The sequence below is a fragment of the Oncorhynchus tshawytscha genome, linkage group LG13 (assembly GCF_018296145.1).
Source record: "Oncorhynchus tshawytscha isolate Ot180627B linkage group LG13, Otsh_v2.0, whole genome shotgun sequence".
Classification (NCBI taxonomy): Eukaryota; Metazoa; Chordata; class Actinopteri; order Salmoniformes; family Salmonidae; genus Oncorhynchus; species Oncorhynchus tshawytscha.
In genome coordinates, this window is record NC_056441.1 from 16,296,877 (window position 1) to 16,312,306 (window position 15,430).

At 43.0% G+C, this 15,430-nt stretch overlaps 1 protein-coding gene across 5 annotated transcripts in view; it reads left to right on the plus strand.

Moving 5' to 3' along the window:
* The window catches only part of LOC112264372 (nuclear pore complex protein Nup153), a 30,006-nt gene that overhangs the window by 7,169 nt on the left and 7,407 nt on the right, over window positions 1-15,430 (plus strand). For 2 of the 5 annotated variants that reach the window (XM_042295243.1, XM_024440920.2), the window contains exons 2-15: window positions 1,810-2,023; window positions 6,736-7,023; window positions 7,265-7,425; window positions 7,625-7,753; window positions 8,688-8,804; window positions 9,292-9,336; window positions 9,410-9,463; window positions 11,770-11,898; window positions 13,374-13,559; window positions 13,790-13,903; window positions 14,121-14,225; window positions 14,340-14,424; window positions 14,522-14,623; window positions 14,860-15,429. In XM_042295243.1, the coding sequence (XP_042151177.1) occupies window positions 1,810-2,023; window positions 6,736-7,023; window positions 7,265-7,425; window positions 7,625-7,753; window positions 8,688-8,804; window positions 9,292-9,336; window positions 9,410-9,463; window positions 11,770-11,898; window positions 13,374-13,559; window positions 13,790-13,903; window positions 14,121-14,225; window positions 14,340-14,424; window positions 14,522-14,623; window positions 14,860-15,429 (2,299 nt within the window). The remainder of the gene's footprint in view (window positions 1-1,809; window positions 2,024-6,735; window positions 7,024-7,264; window positions 7,426-7,624; window positions 7,754-8,687; window positions 8,805-9,291; window positions 9,337-9,409; window positions 9,464-11,769; window positions 11,899-13,373; window positions 13,560-13,789; window positions 13,904-14,120; window positions 14,226-14,339; window positions 14,425-14,521; window positions 14,624-14,859; window position 15,430) is intronic. The other 3 variants (XM_024440921.2, XM_024440922.2, XM_024440923.2) reach the window with 3 other exon arrangements.

Genomic DNA, 15,430 nt, shown 5'->3' on the forward strand with positions numbered 1-15,430 from the left:
ATCAAAGCTCCAGTCTCTGCATTTAATTCTAAATGCCTACTCCTTGCTTAATCTTTCAAGAATGCCTGACTTGCTTCGCATTGCTTTTCTGGTTGGCTGAATGCAAGTTTCACCATCCAATTATTTCAGCTCTACAGTAAGTTTCACCATGGGCTGTGGCTATACATTGGCAGATGAGAATATTTCAAGTATTAGTAAATTCTTGCATTCGGTAGCCATGATGTGCTTTGTAAGGCTGGTAATGGCTCACATAAACAGCATCATCCCAGATACCCTAGACCCACTTCAATTTGCATATGATGCACAGATGATGCAATCTCTATTACACTGCTCTTTCCCCCAGGACAAAAGAACAGCTATGTGAGAATGATGTTCCTTGACTATAGCTCAGCGTTCAACACCATAGTTTCTTCCATAGTTTTAATCACTAAGCTAAGGACCCTGGGACTAAACACCTCTCTCTGCAACTGGATCCTGGACTTCCTGACGGGCTGCCCCCAGGTGATAAGGGTAGGCACCAACACATCTGCCACGCTGATCCTCAACACGGGAGCCCCTCAGAGGTGCGTGCTTAGTCCCCTCCTGTACTCCCTGTTCACCCACGACTGTATGGTCACACCAAGACAGTTGTGAGGAGGGCACGACAACACCTTTCCCCCTCAGGAGACTGAAAGGATTTGGCATGGGTCCCCAGATCCTCAAAGTTCGACAGCTGCACCAACAAGAGCACTGACTGGTTGCTTCACCGCCTGGTATGGCAACTGCTCAGCATCTGACCGTAAGGTGCTACAGGGGGCAGTGCGTACTGCGTAGTACATCACTGGTGCCATTCTTCCTTCATCCAGGACCTCTATACTAGGCGGTGTCAGAGGAAAGGCCAAAATAATTGTCTGTCTCCAGTCACGCAAGTCATAGTGTTCTCTCCTACCGCAAGTCAAGCAGTACTGGAGTGCCAAGTCTAGGTCCAAAAGGCTCCTTAACAGCTCCTAACCCCAAGTCATAAGACTGCTGAACAATTAATCCAATGGCCACCCTGACTGTTTACATTGTTTTTCCCCCTCCCCCCCAGTGTTTTTACCCTGCTACTTACTGTTTTATCTATGCATAGTCACTTTACTCCTACCTACATGTATATATTACTTTGACTAACATGTACCCCCACACATTGACTCAGTACCGGTACCCCCTGTATATAGCCTGTTTTTTTGTTTCAATAAATATATTTTTAAACTATTTCTTGAACTGCATTTGTTGGATAATGGCTTGTGAAATGTTTACTCACTGTCCGACCTGTTGTATTTGGCTCGTGTGACAAATAAAATTTGATTTGATTCTATCCATGCTGGCTTTTGCAGGCTACCTAAGACATGAGACAGATAGGTGGGAGGGCATACAGGCTGTCGCCAATTTATTAATGTCGATTTGCCTAAATGGTTAATGGAAACATCATTATATTCAGCTTTTTCTATCGAAAGAAGACCATTTAAATGGAAACACGCCGTAGCAGATAATTGTTGCATTTATTTTCAATGTTGACACAATCACTGGACAAGTTCATGGAAACATGGCTACTAAGAGATTTTTAAGTAGGGCTTTGCTTGAGAGGAATGACTTTGACGTGCACCCACTGCTCTGTCTCTCGATCAATACCAAGTAACACATACCCCTCAACACATAACAGTAGATGTTCATCATTATGGTTTTTATTTTCTCATTAAATATCAACCTATTGTCCTAAAAGTCTCCCTCCTTCACATTTCTCTCTCCCTCCACTACTATCTCTACCCTTCTTTCCTCTCTGTTCACCAGCAGCAGTCGGGCCTGATTAGTCGAGTGACAGACACAGTCAAGAGCATCGTTCCTTCCTGGATGCAGAAATACTTCACAAACGGGGAGGCTACAGAAGGGGGAGGGGCCATGTTGGGGGAGGAGCCGAACAGTCAGGCCCCTCCTAATGGCAGTGAGGAGATAGACCCCCTTCCTGATGGACGGGACTCTGCGGAGCCCGCAACCAGTAATACAGGTGAGCTGATATGGCATATTATACAGTATATCAAATATATTCATGCTATATGGCAAAGATCTGGGCCATTGGTGTCGTAATATATTTTCCTATATTTGATCCTTTGTTTTTGAATTGTATAGCCTAATTCCAGTCAGTAGTTGTATTTATTATGGATCCCCATTAGCTGCTGCCTGCTCTTCCTGGTGACGGCAAAATATAAGGCAGTTATACAATTATAACAACATTACAATACTTTCATTACAGAATTCACAACACACTAACTTTGTGCCATCAGGCCCATACTTCACTACAGGTCAAATGTTTTAGGACACCTCATTCAAGGGTTTTCATTTTTTATTTTCTGCATTGTAGAATAATAGTGAAGACATCAAAACTTATGAAATCACACATGGAATTATGTAGTAACCAAAAAAGTGTGTTTTTATATTTGAGATTCTTCAAATAGCCACCCTTTGCCTTAATGACAGCTTTGCACTCTTGGCATTCTCTCAACCAGCTTCACCTGGAATGCATTTCAGTTAACATGTGTGCCTTATTAAAAGTTCATTTGTGGAATTTCATTCCTTCTTAATGTGTTTGAGCCAAGATGGCCCTATTTGGTAAAATACCAAGTCCATATTATGGCAAGTACAGCTTAAATAAGCAAAGAGAAACAACAGTCCGTTACTTTAAGACATGAAGGTCAGTCAATACGGAGAATTTTAAAATTTCTTCAAGTGCAGTTTGCAAAAACCATCAAGCGCTATGATGAAACTGGCTCTCATGAGGATCGCCACAGGAATTGAAGACCCAAAGCTACCGCTGCTACAGAGGATAAGCTCATTAGAGTAACCAGCCTCAGAAATTGCAGCACAAATAAATGCTTCAGAGTTCAAGTAACAGACACATCTCAACATCAACTGTTCAGAGGAGACTGTGTGAATCAGGCCTTCGTGGCCTAATTGCTGCAAAGGAACCACTACTAAAGGACACCAGTAAGAAGAGACTTGCTTGGGCCAAGAAACACAAGCAATGGCCTTTAGACCGGTGGAAATTTGTCCTTTTGGTCTGGAGTAGGGGTCGACCGATTAATCGGAATGGCTGATTTCAAGTTTTCACAACAATCGGAAATCGGTGGTTTTGGACACTGATTTGACTGATTTTTCAAATTTTACACCTTTATTTAACTAGGCAAGTCAGTTAAGAACACATTCTTATTTTCAATGAAGGCCTTGGAACGATGGGTTAACTGCCTTGTTCAGGGGCAGAACGACAGATTTTTACTTTGTCAGCTCAGGGATTTAATCTTGCAACCTTATGGTTAACTAGTCCAAAGCTCTAACCACCTGCCTCACGTGGAGCCTGCCTGTTACGCGAATGCAGTAAGAAGCCAAGGTAAGTTGCTAGCTAGCATTAAACTTATCTTATAAAAACATAATCACTAGTTAACTACACATGGTTGATGATATTACTAGTTCATCTAGTCTGTCCTGCGTTGTATATAATCGATGCAACGCAGGGGGATGATTTAACAAAAGCACATTTGTGAAAAAAGCATTATCGTTGCACGACTGTACCTAACCATAAACACCAATGCCTTTCTTAAAATCAATACACAGAAGTATACATTTTTAAACATGCATATTTAGCCTGGCTCGTTGCGAACTAATTTGCCAGAATTTTACGTAATTATGACTTAACATTGAAGGTTGTGCAATGTAACAGCAACATTTAGACTTAGGGATGCCACCCGTTAGATAAAAAACCGAACGGTTCCCTATTTCACTGAAATAATAAATGTTTTGTTTTCGAAATGATAGTTTCCGGATTCAACCATATTAATGACCTAAGGCTCGTATTTCTGTGTGTTATTATGTTATAACTAAGTCTATGATTTGATAGAGCAGTCAGACTGAGCGGTGGTAGGCAGCAGCAGGTTCGTAAGCATTCATTCAAACAGCACTTTCGTGTGTTTTGCCAGCAGCTCTTCATTGTGCGTCAAGCATTGCGCTGTTTATGACTTCAAGCATATCAACTCCCGAGATTAGGCTGGTGTAACCGATGTGAAATGGCTAGCTAGTCAGCTGGGTGCGCGCTAATAGCGTTTCAAACGTCACTCGCTCTGAGCCTTGGTTTGGTTGTTCCCCTTGCTTTGCAAGGGCCGCGGCTTTTGTGGAGCGATGGGTAACGATGCTTCGAGGGTGGCTGTTGTGTCTATAAGAACATCCAATAGTCAAAGGTATATGAAATACAAATGGTATAGAGAGAAATAGTCCTATAAATACTATATTAACTACAACCTAATTCTTCTTACCTTGGAATATTGAAGTCTGTTAAAAGGAACCATCAACTTTCATATGTTCTGAGCAAGGAACCTAAACGTTAGCTTTTTATATGGCACATATTGCACTTTTACTTCTCCAACACTTTGTTTTTGCATTATTTAAACCAAATTGGTTTCATTATTTATTTGAGGCTAGATTTATTTTATTGATGTATTATATTAAGTTAAAATAAGTGTTCATTCAGTATTGTTGTAATTGTCATTATTACAAATACATTTAAAAAATTGTCAGATTAATCGGTATCTGCTTTTTTTTTGGGGTCCTCCAATAATCGGTATCGGCGTTGAAAAATCATAATCGGTCGACCTGGAGTCCAAATTTGAGATTTTGGTTCCAGCCGCCATGTCTTTGTGAGACACAGTGTGGGTGAACGGATGATTATTTAGAATTCAATGCACACTTAACCAGCATGGCTACCGCAGCATTCTGCAGCGATACGCCATCCCATCTGGTTTACGCTTAGTGGGACTGCCATTGTTTTTCAACAGGACAATGGCTGTGTAAGCGCTATTTTACCAAGAAGGAGAGCGATGGAGTGCTGCATCAGATGACCTAGCCTCCACAATCCACCGACTTACACCAAATTGAGATGGTTTGGGATGAGTCGGACCGCAGAGTGAAGGTTAAGCAGCCAACAAGTGCTCAGTATATGTGGGAACTGTCAAGTGTGCAAAGCTGTCATTAAGGCAAAAAGTGGCTATTTGAAGAATCTCAAATATAAAACACATTTTTGCTTACTACATGATTCCATATGTGTTTTTTCATAGTTTTGATGTCTTCACTATTATTCTACAATGTAGAAAATAGTCAAAATAATCATCATCCTTGAATGAGTAGGTGTTCTAAAACTTTTGACCTGTAGTGTTTCTAACACACAATATCCATGTGTACGTGTGTCTATAGTGCGTATGTTTGTGTTGCTTCACAGTCCCTGCTGTTACATAGATTTATTTTTATCTATTTAAAAAAACGTCTGATTCTCCTGCTTGCATCAGTTACCTGACGTTGAGTAGAGTTCCATGTAGTTATGGCTCTATGTAGTACTGTGCGCCTCCCATGGTTTGTTCTGGACTTGGGGGCTGTGAAGAGACCTCCGGTGGCATGTCTTGGGGGGGTATATGCATGGGTGTTCGAGTTGTGCACCAGTACTTCAGACCGCTCGGTGCTTTCAACATGTCAATACCTTTCACAAATAGTGGTAGTAGTGATAAAGTCAATCTCTCCTCTACTTTGAGCCAGGAGAGATTTACGTTCATGTTGTTGTTTGCTCTCTGTGTACATCCAAGGGCCAGCCATGCTGCCCTGTTCTGAGCCAATTGCAATTTTCATAAGTCCCTCTTCGTGGCACCTGACCACAGGACTGATCAGTAGTCCAGGTGCAACAAAACTATAGTCTGTAGGACCTGCCTTGTTGATAGTGCTGTTAAGGTATAGCAGCGCTTTTATTATGGACAGACTTCTCCCCTTCTTAGCTACTGTTGTAAACTGTCATGGTCAAAATACATTTTTACAATCCAGGGTTACTCCAAGCAGTTTCGTCACCTCAACTTGCTCAACTTCCACATTATTTATTACAAGATTCTGGGGTTTATGGTTTAGTGAATGATTTGTCCCAAATACCATACTTTAAGTGTTTGAAATATTTAAGACCAACTTATTCCTTGCCACCCAATCTGAATAGAACTGCAGCTCTTTTAAGTGTTGCAGTCATTTCAGTTGCTGTAGTAGCTGACATGTATAGTGTTGAATCATCTGCATACATAGACACACTGGCTTTACTCAAAGCATGACATGTTAATAAAGACCGAAAAAATAATAATAAGGGGCCTAGACAGCTGCCCTGGGGACTTCCTGATTCTACCTGGATTATGTTGGAGAGGCTTCCATTAAATAACATCTGTCCTGTTAGACAGCTCTTTATCCACAATATAGGAGGTGTAAACCATAACACCATTTTTGTGCAGCAGACTATGATCGTTAATGTCAAAAGCTGTACTGGAGTCCAACAAAACATCCCCCACAATCTTTTTATCATAAATTTCTCTCATCCAGTCATCAGTCATTTGTGTAAGTACTGTGCTTGTTGAATGTCTGTCAATTTGTTTACTGTAAAATAGCATTGTATTTGGTCAAACCACAATTTTTTCCCAAAACTAAGGTTTGGTAACAGGCTAATTGGTTGGCTATTTGAGCCAGTTAGGGGGGCTCAACTATCCTTAGGTAATGGAATGACTTTTGCTTCCCTTCAGGCCTTCAGGCGCACACTTTCTAGTAGGCTTAAATTGAAGGGGACCCTGGAGAAGGGGCCCCCTTCATTGCAATTTTGAAGCTCAAAATATGGATCAACCCATCTTAACCCTAGTAATTTCTCCTCTACCCCTCCAGAGCCTTCGACAAGCAGGGTATCCCTGAACTTCCAGGATGTTCTGTCGAGGCCACCCCTCAATCGCTCCCACCTCCATTTCCCCTCCCTGGACTCGACCCTGGCCCTGGGGAGCCCAGGCTCCCTTTTCTCCCAGCCCTCCACCTCCTCCACCCCCTTCGCTGGGGGCCCCTTCGCTGGGGCGTCGACAAGCTTCTCCCTAGTCAAGGAGATCAAGGACAATAGCTCCCAGCACGAGGATGACAATATCTCCACCACCAGTGGCTTCTCATCACGCGCATCAGAAAAAGGTAGTGTGGATTGTGTGTGGTAAGAGTACTGAATCACACTTTCACCATGAACAATCCTGATGAGTTCTAGAGTCGGCACAATATATTTTAATGGTTGAAAGTGGCATTGGGAAATAATTTCCCAAATTTTGAAAATAACATTTTAGTATCCATAGCCAGTACTACTGAAATTCAGTCCTTTGTTACATATTTGCATGACACAAGTTTGAGTAATCACACAATGTCTCTTCTCTGTACCCAGATGTACCAAACTTTAAGACCACGTCGCTACCCCAGCTCTGTTCTCCGGAGATGGACCGGCCCCAGCAGTCCCAGTCCAGTCTCAAGAAACCTGCATTCAACCTGTCTGTCTTTGGGACTTCCTCCACTGTGAGTGTCAGTCAGTCAAGTCAGTCCTCCACTGTGAGTGCCAGTCAAGAGTCCGCAAACTCTAATGTTACTTGCTTAGCTATCGATGTTAAGGTGATTTACTTTGACCAGCTGCAATAATGACCGATTCGTTACAAGAAAACCTGCATACATACATGTGGCTTGGAAACTGTTGCTTTTTCACCGTTATGATTGTTTGACATGCAGCCTCCATGTTTTTCTTCTCCACTAGTCCACATTGAACAGTTCACTGCTGAACTCCAGTCAGTTGGGGGATTCCCCCTTCTACCCAGGGAAGACTACCTACGGGGGAGCAGCTGCTGTTAGAACAGTCCGCTCACGCACAGCCACACCTTACCAGGTAATGCTCCCCACTCCCCTACAACTCACAAGTGTTTTCCCTATTGATTTTCTCCTAGGCAACAAATATCCCCCCCTCCCCCCAAAAGCAATATTCTGGCCTGCCAGCACCAACATTTTAATTTCAAACGGATAGGAGATATGTTAGTCAGGGGAAATAGAGCTGTGATGCCCTGTGCTGAATAATAATAGATATTATGTTAGTCAGGGGAAATAGAGCTGTGGTGATCTGAATAATAACAGATAGGAAATAGTATGTTAGTTAGGGGAAATGGAGCTGCAAGGGGACATGTTAGAGTTGAGAAATCTGCTGTTTTATATTGAAAGTGAAGTGTTATTTTGTTGCCTCAATTGTGTGATCGGGGTGTGCAACTATAGTTTTCCTTCACAGAAAACACATTAATGCAACACATTCGGCAGAAAATAGCTCCACAGAAGTGCATCACTAGTTGGCTAGCAGCCACACAAGTAAAATTGCTTTTTTGCAAAAATGATGCATGGCCATCATTTCTGTTTATCATAGAAATAATATGTTTTTCTTGGACTTAATCTTGCATTTTACCACAGAACTAGGCTGGCAACACTGAGCACTGTCTGCTGACAGAATGCACATTTGTGAATTCTCATCCGAGTGGAGAGGTGCAACTGAAGCACACAAGTAGTCTGATGCTTTGCATAAATTACAATAAGAAGCATTTTAGATCTGTGTTTTTAAAACACAGCAATATATTTCTTATGCGTGATGTTTTTGGTACAGGGTATTAACCTGCAGGCACGACTTGACCAAAGCTCTGCCTTTCCACCACTGCTGTTTCATTAACCTGGCATTCATTCAAACCATGTTTGCCGTTAAACACTTTGTGGCAAACGGGTTTGTAGGAAGTGCTTCTCTATGTAAATAGAATGTGATTGATTGATGTGTATTTCCCCTCTAGGCTCCATTGCGGAGACAGATCAAGGCCAAGCCTGCTGGGGCTCCGCCCTGTGGGGTGACCAGCGCTACTGCCCGACGCATCTTACAGTCCCTGGAGCGCATGTCCAGCCCCCTCGCTGTGTGTACCAATAAAGTTGTTTACATTGAATTAAATATGGAACCCTCAGATTCGCATGAACAGGGGCCATTTCATTTTGGCACAATGGCTACAGAACCATCTGATAGTAATTTGTTGTATAGATCCTCTGTGTATGTAGTATTAGTGTCAGCTGTTAGGCCTACATTTCTGTTGAAGCCATTTGTAGTGGTGAATCCTCACAAGGAAATAATGTTAATGTGTCAAGCCGTGGAGGCTGCTGAGGTGAGAACGGCTCATAATAATGTCTGGAACGGCGCAAATAGAATGGCATCGAACACATGGAAACCATGTATTTGATCTATTCCACTCATTCCTCTCCATCCGTTACCATGAGTCCGTCCTCCCCAATTAAGGTGCCACCAACCTCTTGTGGTGTCCACTTGGCTACTAAGCTATGGTAAATATTTCTGTCTCTAGGAAGTTATTTATGGTAACAAATGCATCATTTGTGTGTTTGTCTTAACAGGATGCCAAGAGAATCCCCTCTACGGTGTCCTCTCCCTTGTCAAAAGTAAGTGTTGTGAATTAATTTTATTTTTATTCTCAATTGTTGTCATACAGCTCACATTTCTTATGTCCTGCAGTTCCCTGATGGCAGCACTCTGGACCTTTCACATTTCCAGGCCCCCAAAAAACGGGTAAGTGTTTGAGACACCGACCCTTTATCATGGACATTTTGCTTATATCATTCATTACAGTAAATAACCAACTAGAGAAATGTGAATTTTGAAATGAAGTAAGTTTTCTAATATGGATGATTGTGAATGGGACAATTGATGGCTACAACAGTCAAAAGCCCTATTCGGACGTGATTTAGTTTTACTGCAGGAGGTTGGGTAAGTAATTTTGTGCTCGCGCACAGAACACCACAGCTGCAATTTCAGTCCCGTCCAAATCTTTCATGTAGTTATTTTTACATTACAGGAGCATAATAATTCCAGCCAGAATGTTTTTTTGTGAACTCCAAGGTCCTCTGATAATACTAGTCCCGTGCGATTCGACATCTCTGTTTTGAGAGAAATGTCTGAGTTTGACATGTGTTGCTCACGATTTGATCAAGAAAACAATAACTGATTCAATAAATTGAGTGAATGCTGCCCATAACTTTATATGAAGGGCCTACATCTACCAACTTTCACAGTGAATGTTGCCCATAACTTTATATGAAGGGCCTACATCTACCAACTTTCACAGTGAATGCTGCCCATAACTTTATATGAAGGGCCTACATCTACCAACTTTCACAGTGAATGTTGCCCGAGAGATAACTTTATATGAAGGGCCTACATCTACCAACTTTCACAGATGAATGCCACTTTAAACAATGCCCTTATATAATGTTATAACATTGTTTTATATGAAGGGCCTACATCTACCAACTTTCACAGTGAGTGCTGCCCATAACTTTATATGAAGGGCCTACATCTACCAACTTTCACAGTGAGTTTAACTCTGAAGGCATTAAGAACGTACAGTGGATCGCTAAAATATTCAAATGATTATGATCACACTTCCTCAATTAAAATATTATGGCGACACGATACCAACGACTATATGGTTTAGAAACTTGGGAACCAAGCTGGAGATATCAGTGTGGCCCTATCACCTGGACATGTTGAAATATCTTCGCCTAGAATAAATACCCTTCCGAATAGTCTGCAGTAATGGACATTCTGAAGTAATAATTATATAACCAACGGTCTGTAGTAATACTAGTCCCGTGTGACTAGGACTAAAGTAGTTTTATGGGTAGTAAAAATAAACTTAGCATTCTATTTATTTTTATTGTGATAATTCAGTGATTTTATTGTGACCGATTTTGGTCCGTATCGCCCAGCTAGTGTTCATCTTCGAAACCCCAATACATTATCTCTTGACACTGACAACTGACCTTACGGCATTTCAAACCTGGGTTAGTGTTCTCCAGCTGTTAGTCCGCAATGTTACAAACCCCCAACAGCTAACATGCACAGCAGCAACTGAAAGGTCTTGAGCCAAACACTATTGGTTGGTTTGAAAAGTGCTGTCACTAGCTCCTACCCTGCTTCCAGTATTGCCGTCTGCTGGCGTGGCGTGTCTGCAGTAGTTAACAGGTGTGTCAGCCTGGGTCAGATGATCACCTCTGCTCTGCCGTGTTTATGTCCTGTATGTGATCTGGCGTGTGTTAAAGTAAGCGGGCATTTGTTTGAGTGAGTGTAGTGTGTGCGCTGCTATCTAGCGGGGTCCATTTTTAAGGCTGGATGGTCGTCAGTAACTGTTAAATGGTCCCAGCTGTCGCATCTGGTCACTAGAACATAAGAACAGCCCTTAGCCGTGGTATATTCGCCATATACCACACCCCCCTCGGCCCTTATGCTTAAATATAAACATTTACATACCCTGTCACTAGCGGTGGGGTTGTCTTCCAATACGCTCATTCACATGGACAGGCACTACAAAGCCAGCCCTATTTGCCATAGCTCGGGTCCTTATTCCATCATACCCGGAAGCTACAGAGACTGAGAGGAACAGAAAGAAACAGTGCTGATTCAAAAAACTTAGTACAATAAACGTCACTTAAAAGAAACATCAAGGCCTGTCTTCGTATTCTTTATACCAAACTGTTACTGAAGGAGGTAAGAATATGTGTAATATATGACCTGAGATCGCTAGGTTCAGTCAATCAAATGTATTTATTAAGCCATTGTTACATCACCGAAGTGCTATACAGAAACCCAGCCTAAAACCCCAAACCGCAAGCAATGTATATGTAGAAACGGGTTAACTTGTGTGTTGACCCACATTGCTAGAATAGGTGAAAACAGAGCATGGAGAGGGGTGTGTGGGTGTGTTAGCTTACCAAATGCTGCCCACTGCCAGTGATGGACTTTTAAAATGTTTGTATTCGTGTATGCCTGGGACACATTGTTTTGAGTATTTATGACTTTTCTGTGTTCCCCTCCAGCTGGACTCTCCCCTCCCCCCAGTCCAGAAGTTGGTCATCCCGGCTGCAGCGTTGGTGTCTGGGAGCCGCTCAATGTCCTTCAGGCCCTCTCTGACCCCTGGGGGCCTGACCCAGACCCCCGGAGGCACGGTGAGGACCCCCACCTCCAGATTAGTCACCTAATGGCTTCTAGGCATCCATACAACTACAGCCAACTAACTATCGATGTGTTGAATTTTCCCCCCAACTCAGACTGTCCATGGCTGTTTCTACATGTTGAATTGGGACCAATTATGATGTCCAGCAACTAGGGCTGGGCGACTATATCAAGTTAATTAATTTGAATATGTTTGTCATGTTCCAAATGCCTGTATGCATTCATTTTTCATTTGGTTTCATAAGTGTTTTATGTATTTTTGTTCTCGTCTCCTTTGTGCTGTGTGCACTACACCTTCCCACTCGCACAGACACCAAGCCCCTGCCCTTCATCACAACGACCACAATAACTTCTTCCTCTGACAACGAGCAGTTTTAAACTCGCTATTTGAGGTTTGGTTCAAAAGAATAGGTCATATGGAGACAAACACTTAAACGTTATTTTACTGTAATGGACGAGATGACTATAAATGTCTCAACTCCTGAAATGTAGAACAGAGCAGACCCTACTAAAACGAGAGCATCAATGACCATGTGGGAAATGAATGCTCAGTTTGTCATGCGTGCTATTGCGGTACCGCATACCTCTAGCAGCATCTTAGCCACAGGCTTATTCGCTAGCTGTCTAGTCTGTGTTTTATCAATGTGCAATGGGCATGAAAAGACTCATTTTATGTAAGGAATTGGCCACTCGTTCTCATTCTTAGAAATCTTCTTATCCAGGCAGGCCGCTGGATTTCAACATCTAAACAAAGTGAACAGGCTGTTCAAACAGTTGGTGACTGACAGGAGGGTGTGTTCATAATTCAACTGTCCTGTTGTTTTTTAGCAAGCAAGTTAGATCCAAGTTGGCTAGACTTTAAATATGTGGGCTTGATTGTTTGAGACCTGTGTTAATGTTAAAAAATGGCTGCTACCAGAAGTGTGTCGTCATTAGTGGTGGTGCGTTGTTCAAAAACGACATTTTCATAGACCTACTTGAAAGCCAGATCAGTGAGTATTGCAACAACAAAAAAGCACGTTCAACTATTTTGATCAAATAAATAATTAAGTTATACTTGTGGATGGCTTATTTGGTCTAGGTATGATTTTACAAGCCCTAAATTCATTTGATTATTCCTGGCTGCTTTGAATTGCGGTGTATTGACCTTTGATTGTGAAACAAAGCTTATTTAGAGATGAAGAAAAACAGTATTTATACTTATTATTGTGCATCGCACATTAGTTTGAAAAAATCTAGATATGATTTGTAGGCTGTATAGCCCAGCCCTACCAACTGAGACCGGCTGACTCTTTTAAAACGCATCCATAGACTGTTGGTTTGGCTGTAGTTGGATAGATATGTAGAAGCCTTAACAAGCTGAAGTTGTTTTATTCCAGATAGTTGCATTCCAAATTACAGCCAGTCCATAGAACCAGACGTATTTATGCTTCATGTTTAACCCTACCCTTTACTCCTTCCTTTCCAGCCCACAAGACAATCCCCTCTGATTCCTGAAGCAGTGGCGTATCCTTGTCAAAGCACAAGCAGCAGCAGCCTGCCCACCTACCCTCTGTCCAGCACTCCTGCAACCAGCAGCACAGGGTCAGGAGGAGGGAAGATGAAGAGGGAGAGGACCAGCACAAGACCCTCGTCCAAACGACCTGAAGACGAGGTGGGTACACATCTCGTATCTATATGACCCCTTCTATTCTGTCTGGCGAGAAGTTTGTGATCCAGACAATAAATGATTGGTTGGTTCTGAAATGTTTCTGGGTGGGTGGTTGGGTTGAAACCATTGTCTAATTGTGCAAGGCAATTATTGCCATATGCTGCTATGTGTAGATATTCTGGTTAATGTATAGTACTGCTTATGGTTTTCTACACTCTGACCCCTCTCTTCAGATTGCTGAGCTACCGGCCCTGCCGGCCAACACCTCAATCAGTCTGCTCAGCTTCCCCAACCCCAAGCCTGTTGTCACTACCACACCTGTCCTGGTGGAGCCCGTCACTAACGAGGTCCGTCCAGCTCCATTTGACTGTCCCCTAGGGTACCTTATTTCCTTAAAAGTGTACTACTTTTGGCCCAATAGGGCCCTGCTTTGAAGTAGTGCACTATTTAGGGTGCCATTTGGTACACGGCCATTGACTTTTGATATCTTAAGTTGGCTTTATTTCAATGTATCCAAATGTGTTGTGTCCAGCCTAATGACCATGAAGTCTGTCTTTCTTTCAGGTGCCACCGACTACAGCACCCTCCACCCCTCCCTCCACACCTTTCACTTTCTCCTCCCCTATTGTCATGACAACTGCTGCTAGCCCACCATCCTTTTCCCCATCTGTAAGTCCCGCAGCTTGATTATACCTGCTATGATGACAGTTTGACCCCCGTAGAATATTGTTTCTGTTCTGACATTCAACAATGGTGAGATTCTGACCATCTTCTGTCTCTTAGTCTGGATTTACCTTCAGTGCACCTGTAGTGAAAACGGGTCTGTCACTATCCAACGGGAAGATGGTCACCCCAGTAGTGGCAGCAGGTAAGAGTAGGATGAGAACAAGATACAAGCCTTGATGTAAAGGGAAACCAATTTCATACCTAATGGTTGTCTTCTGTTTCCATTGGTATCTCTGTAGTGAAGCATGCTGCCAGTGAGAGCATGGAGGAGTTTGACGGGCCGTTTAAACCAGCCAAGATGTTGAAACAGGGCAGTGTGCTGGAGCTCCTCAAAGGACCTGGTGAGAATGACGGCAACATGAATACAGAACCTTGACGTTTCTAGTAACGCTTTACCTGATCTCTCTCTTATACGACTTACAAGTCATCTGCCATCATTTGTCATTACTTATGTAATTTGTCATGACAGTGTTGTGGCTCTTTTTAATGGTGGGTTTAAATGAGTGTATTTTCAAATAATGTCTTTATATTCATTTCTGGTTTTAGGGTGGTTTTTAACCCCATCTCTTTCCCATAGGGTTTGCCGTTCCTGTTACTCAGACCTCCCCTGTCCCCAAAGCCCCCCAGGAGACCCCAGCCCTGTCCACTGCCCCCTCCCTTGGGGACTTGTTCAAAGCGCCAACAGGCTCCTGGGACTGTGACGTCTGCATGGTTAGGAACAAACCCACTGCCACAAAGTGTGTGGCCTGTATGACCCCACATCCAAACTCTACTTTAGCGAAGACTGACAGTGAACACTTCACAACGTTGTCTGGGCTGGAGGGTTCCACCACTACTACCGCTGCTGGTTTTGGAGCACTGTTCACAAAGTCTGCGGGAAGCTGGGACTGTGACACTTGTCTGGTTCAGAACAAGCCTCAGGCAGTCAAATGTGTAGCCTGTGAGACAGCCAAGCCTGGGACTGGAGTTAAAGCCACACTGACTCTGCATGCCTTCTCGGAGGCTAAGACTCTGCCCGCTGCTGCCCCCTTCTTGGGCTTCGGGGACAAGTTTAAGAAGCCGGAGGGAGCGTGGGAGTGTGACATGTGCATGGTGCAGAACAAGGCGCAGGACATCAAGTGTGTTTCCTGTATGAGCACTAAGCCAGG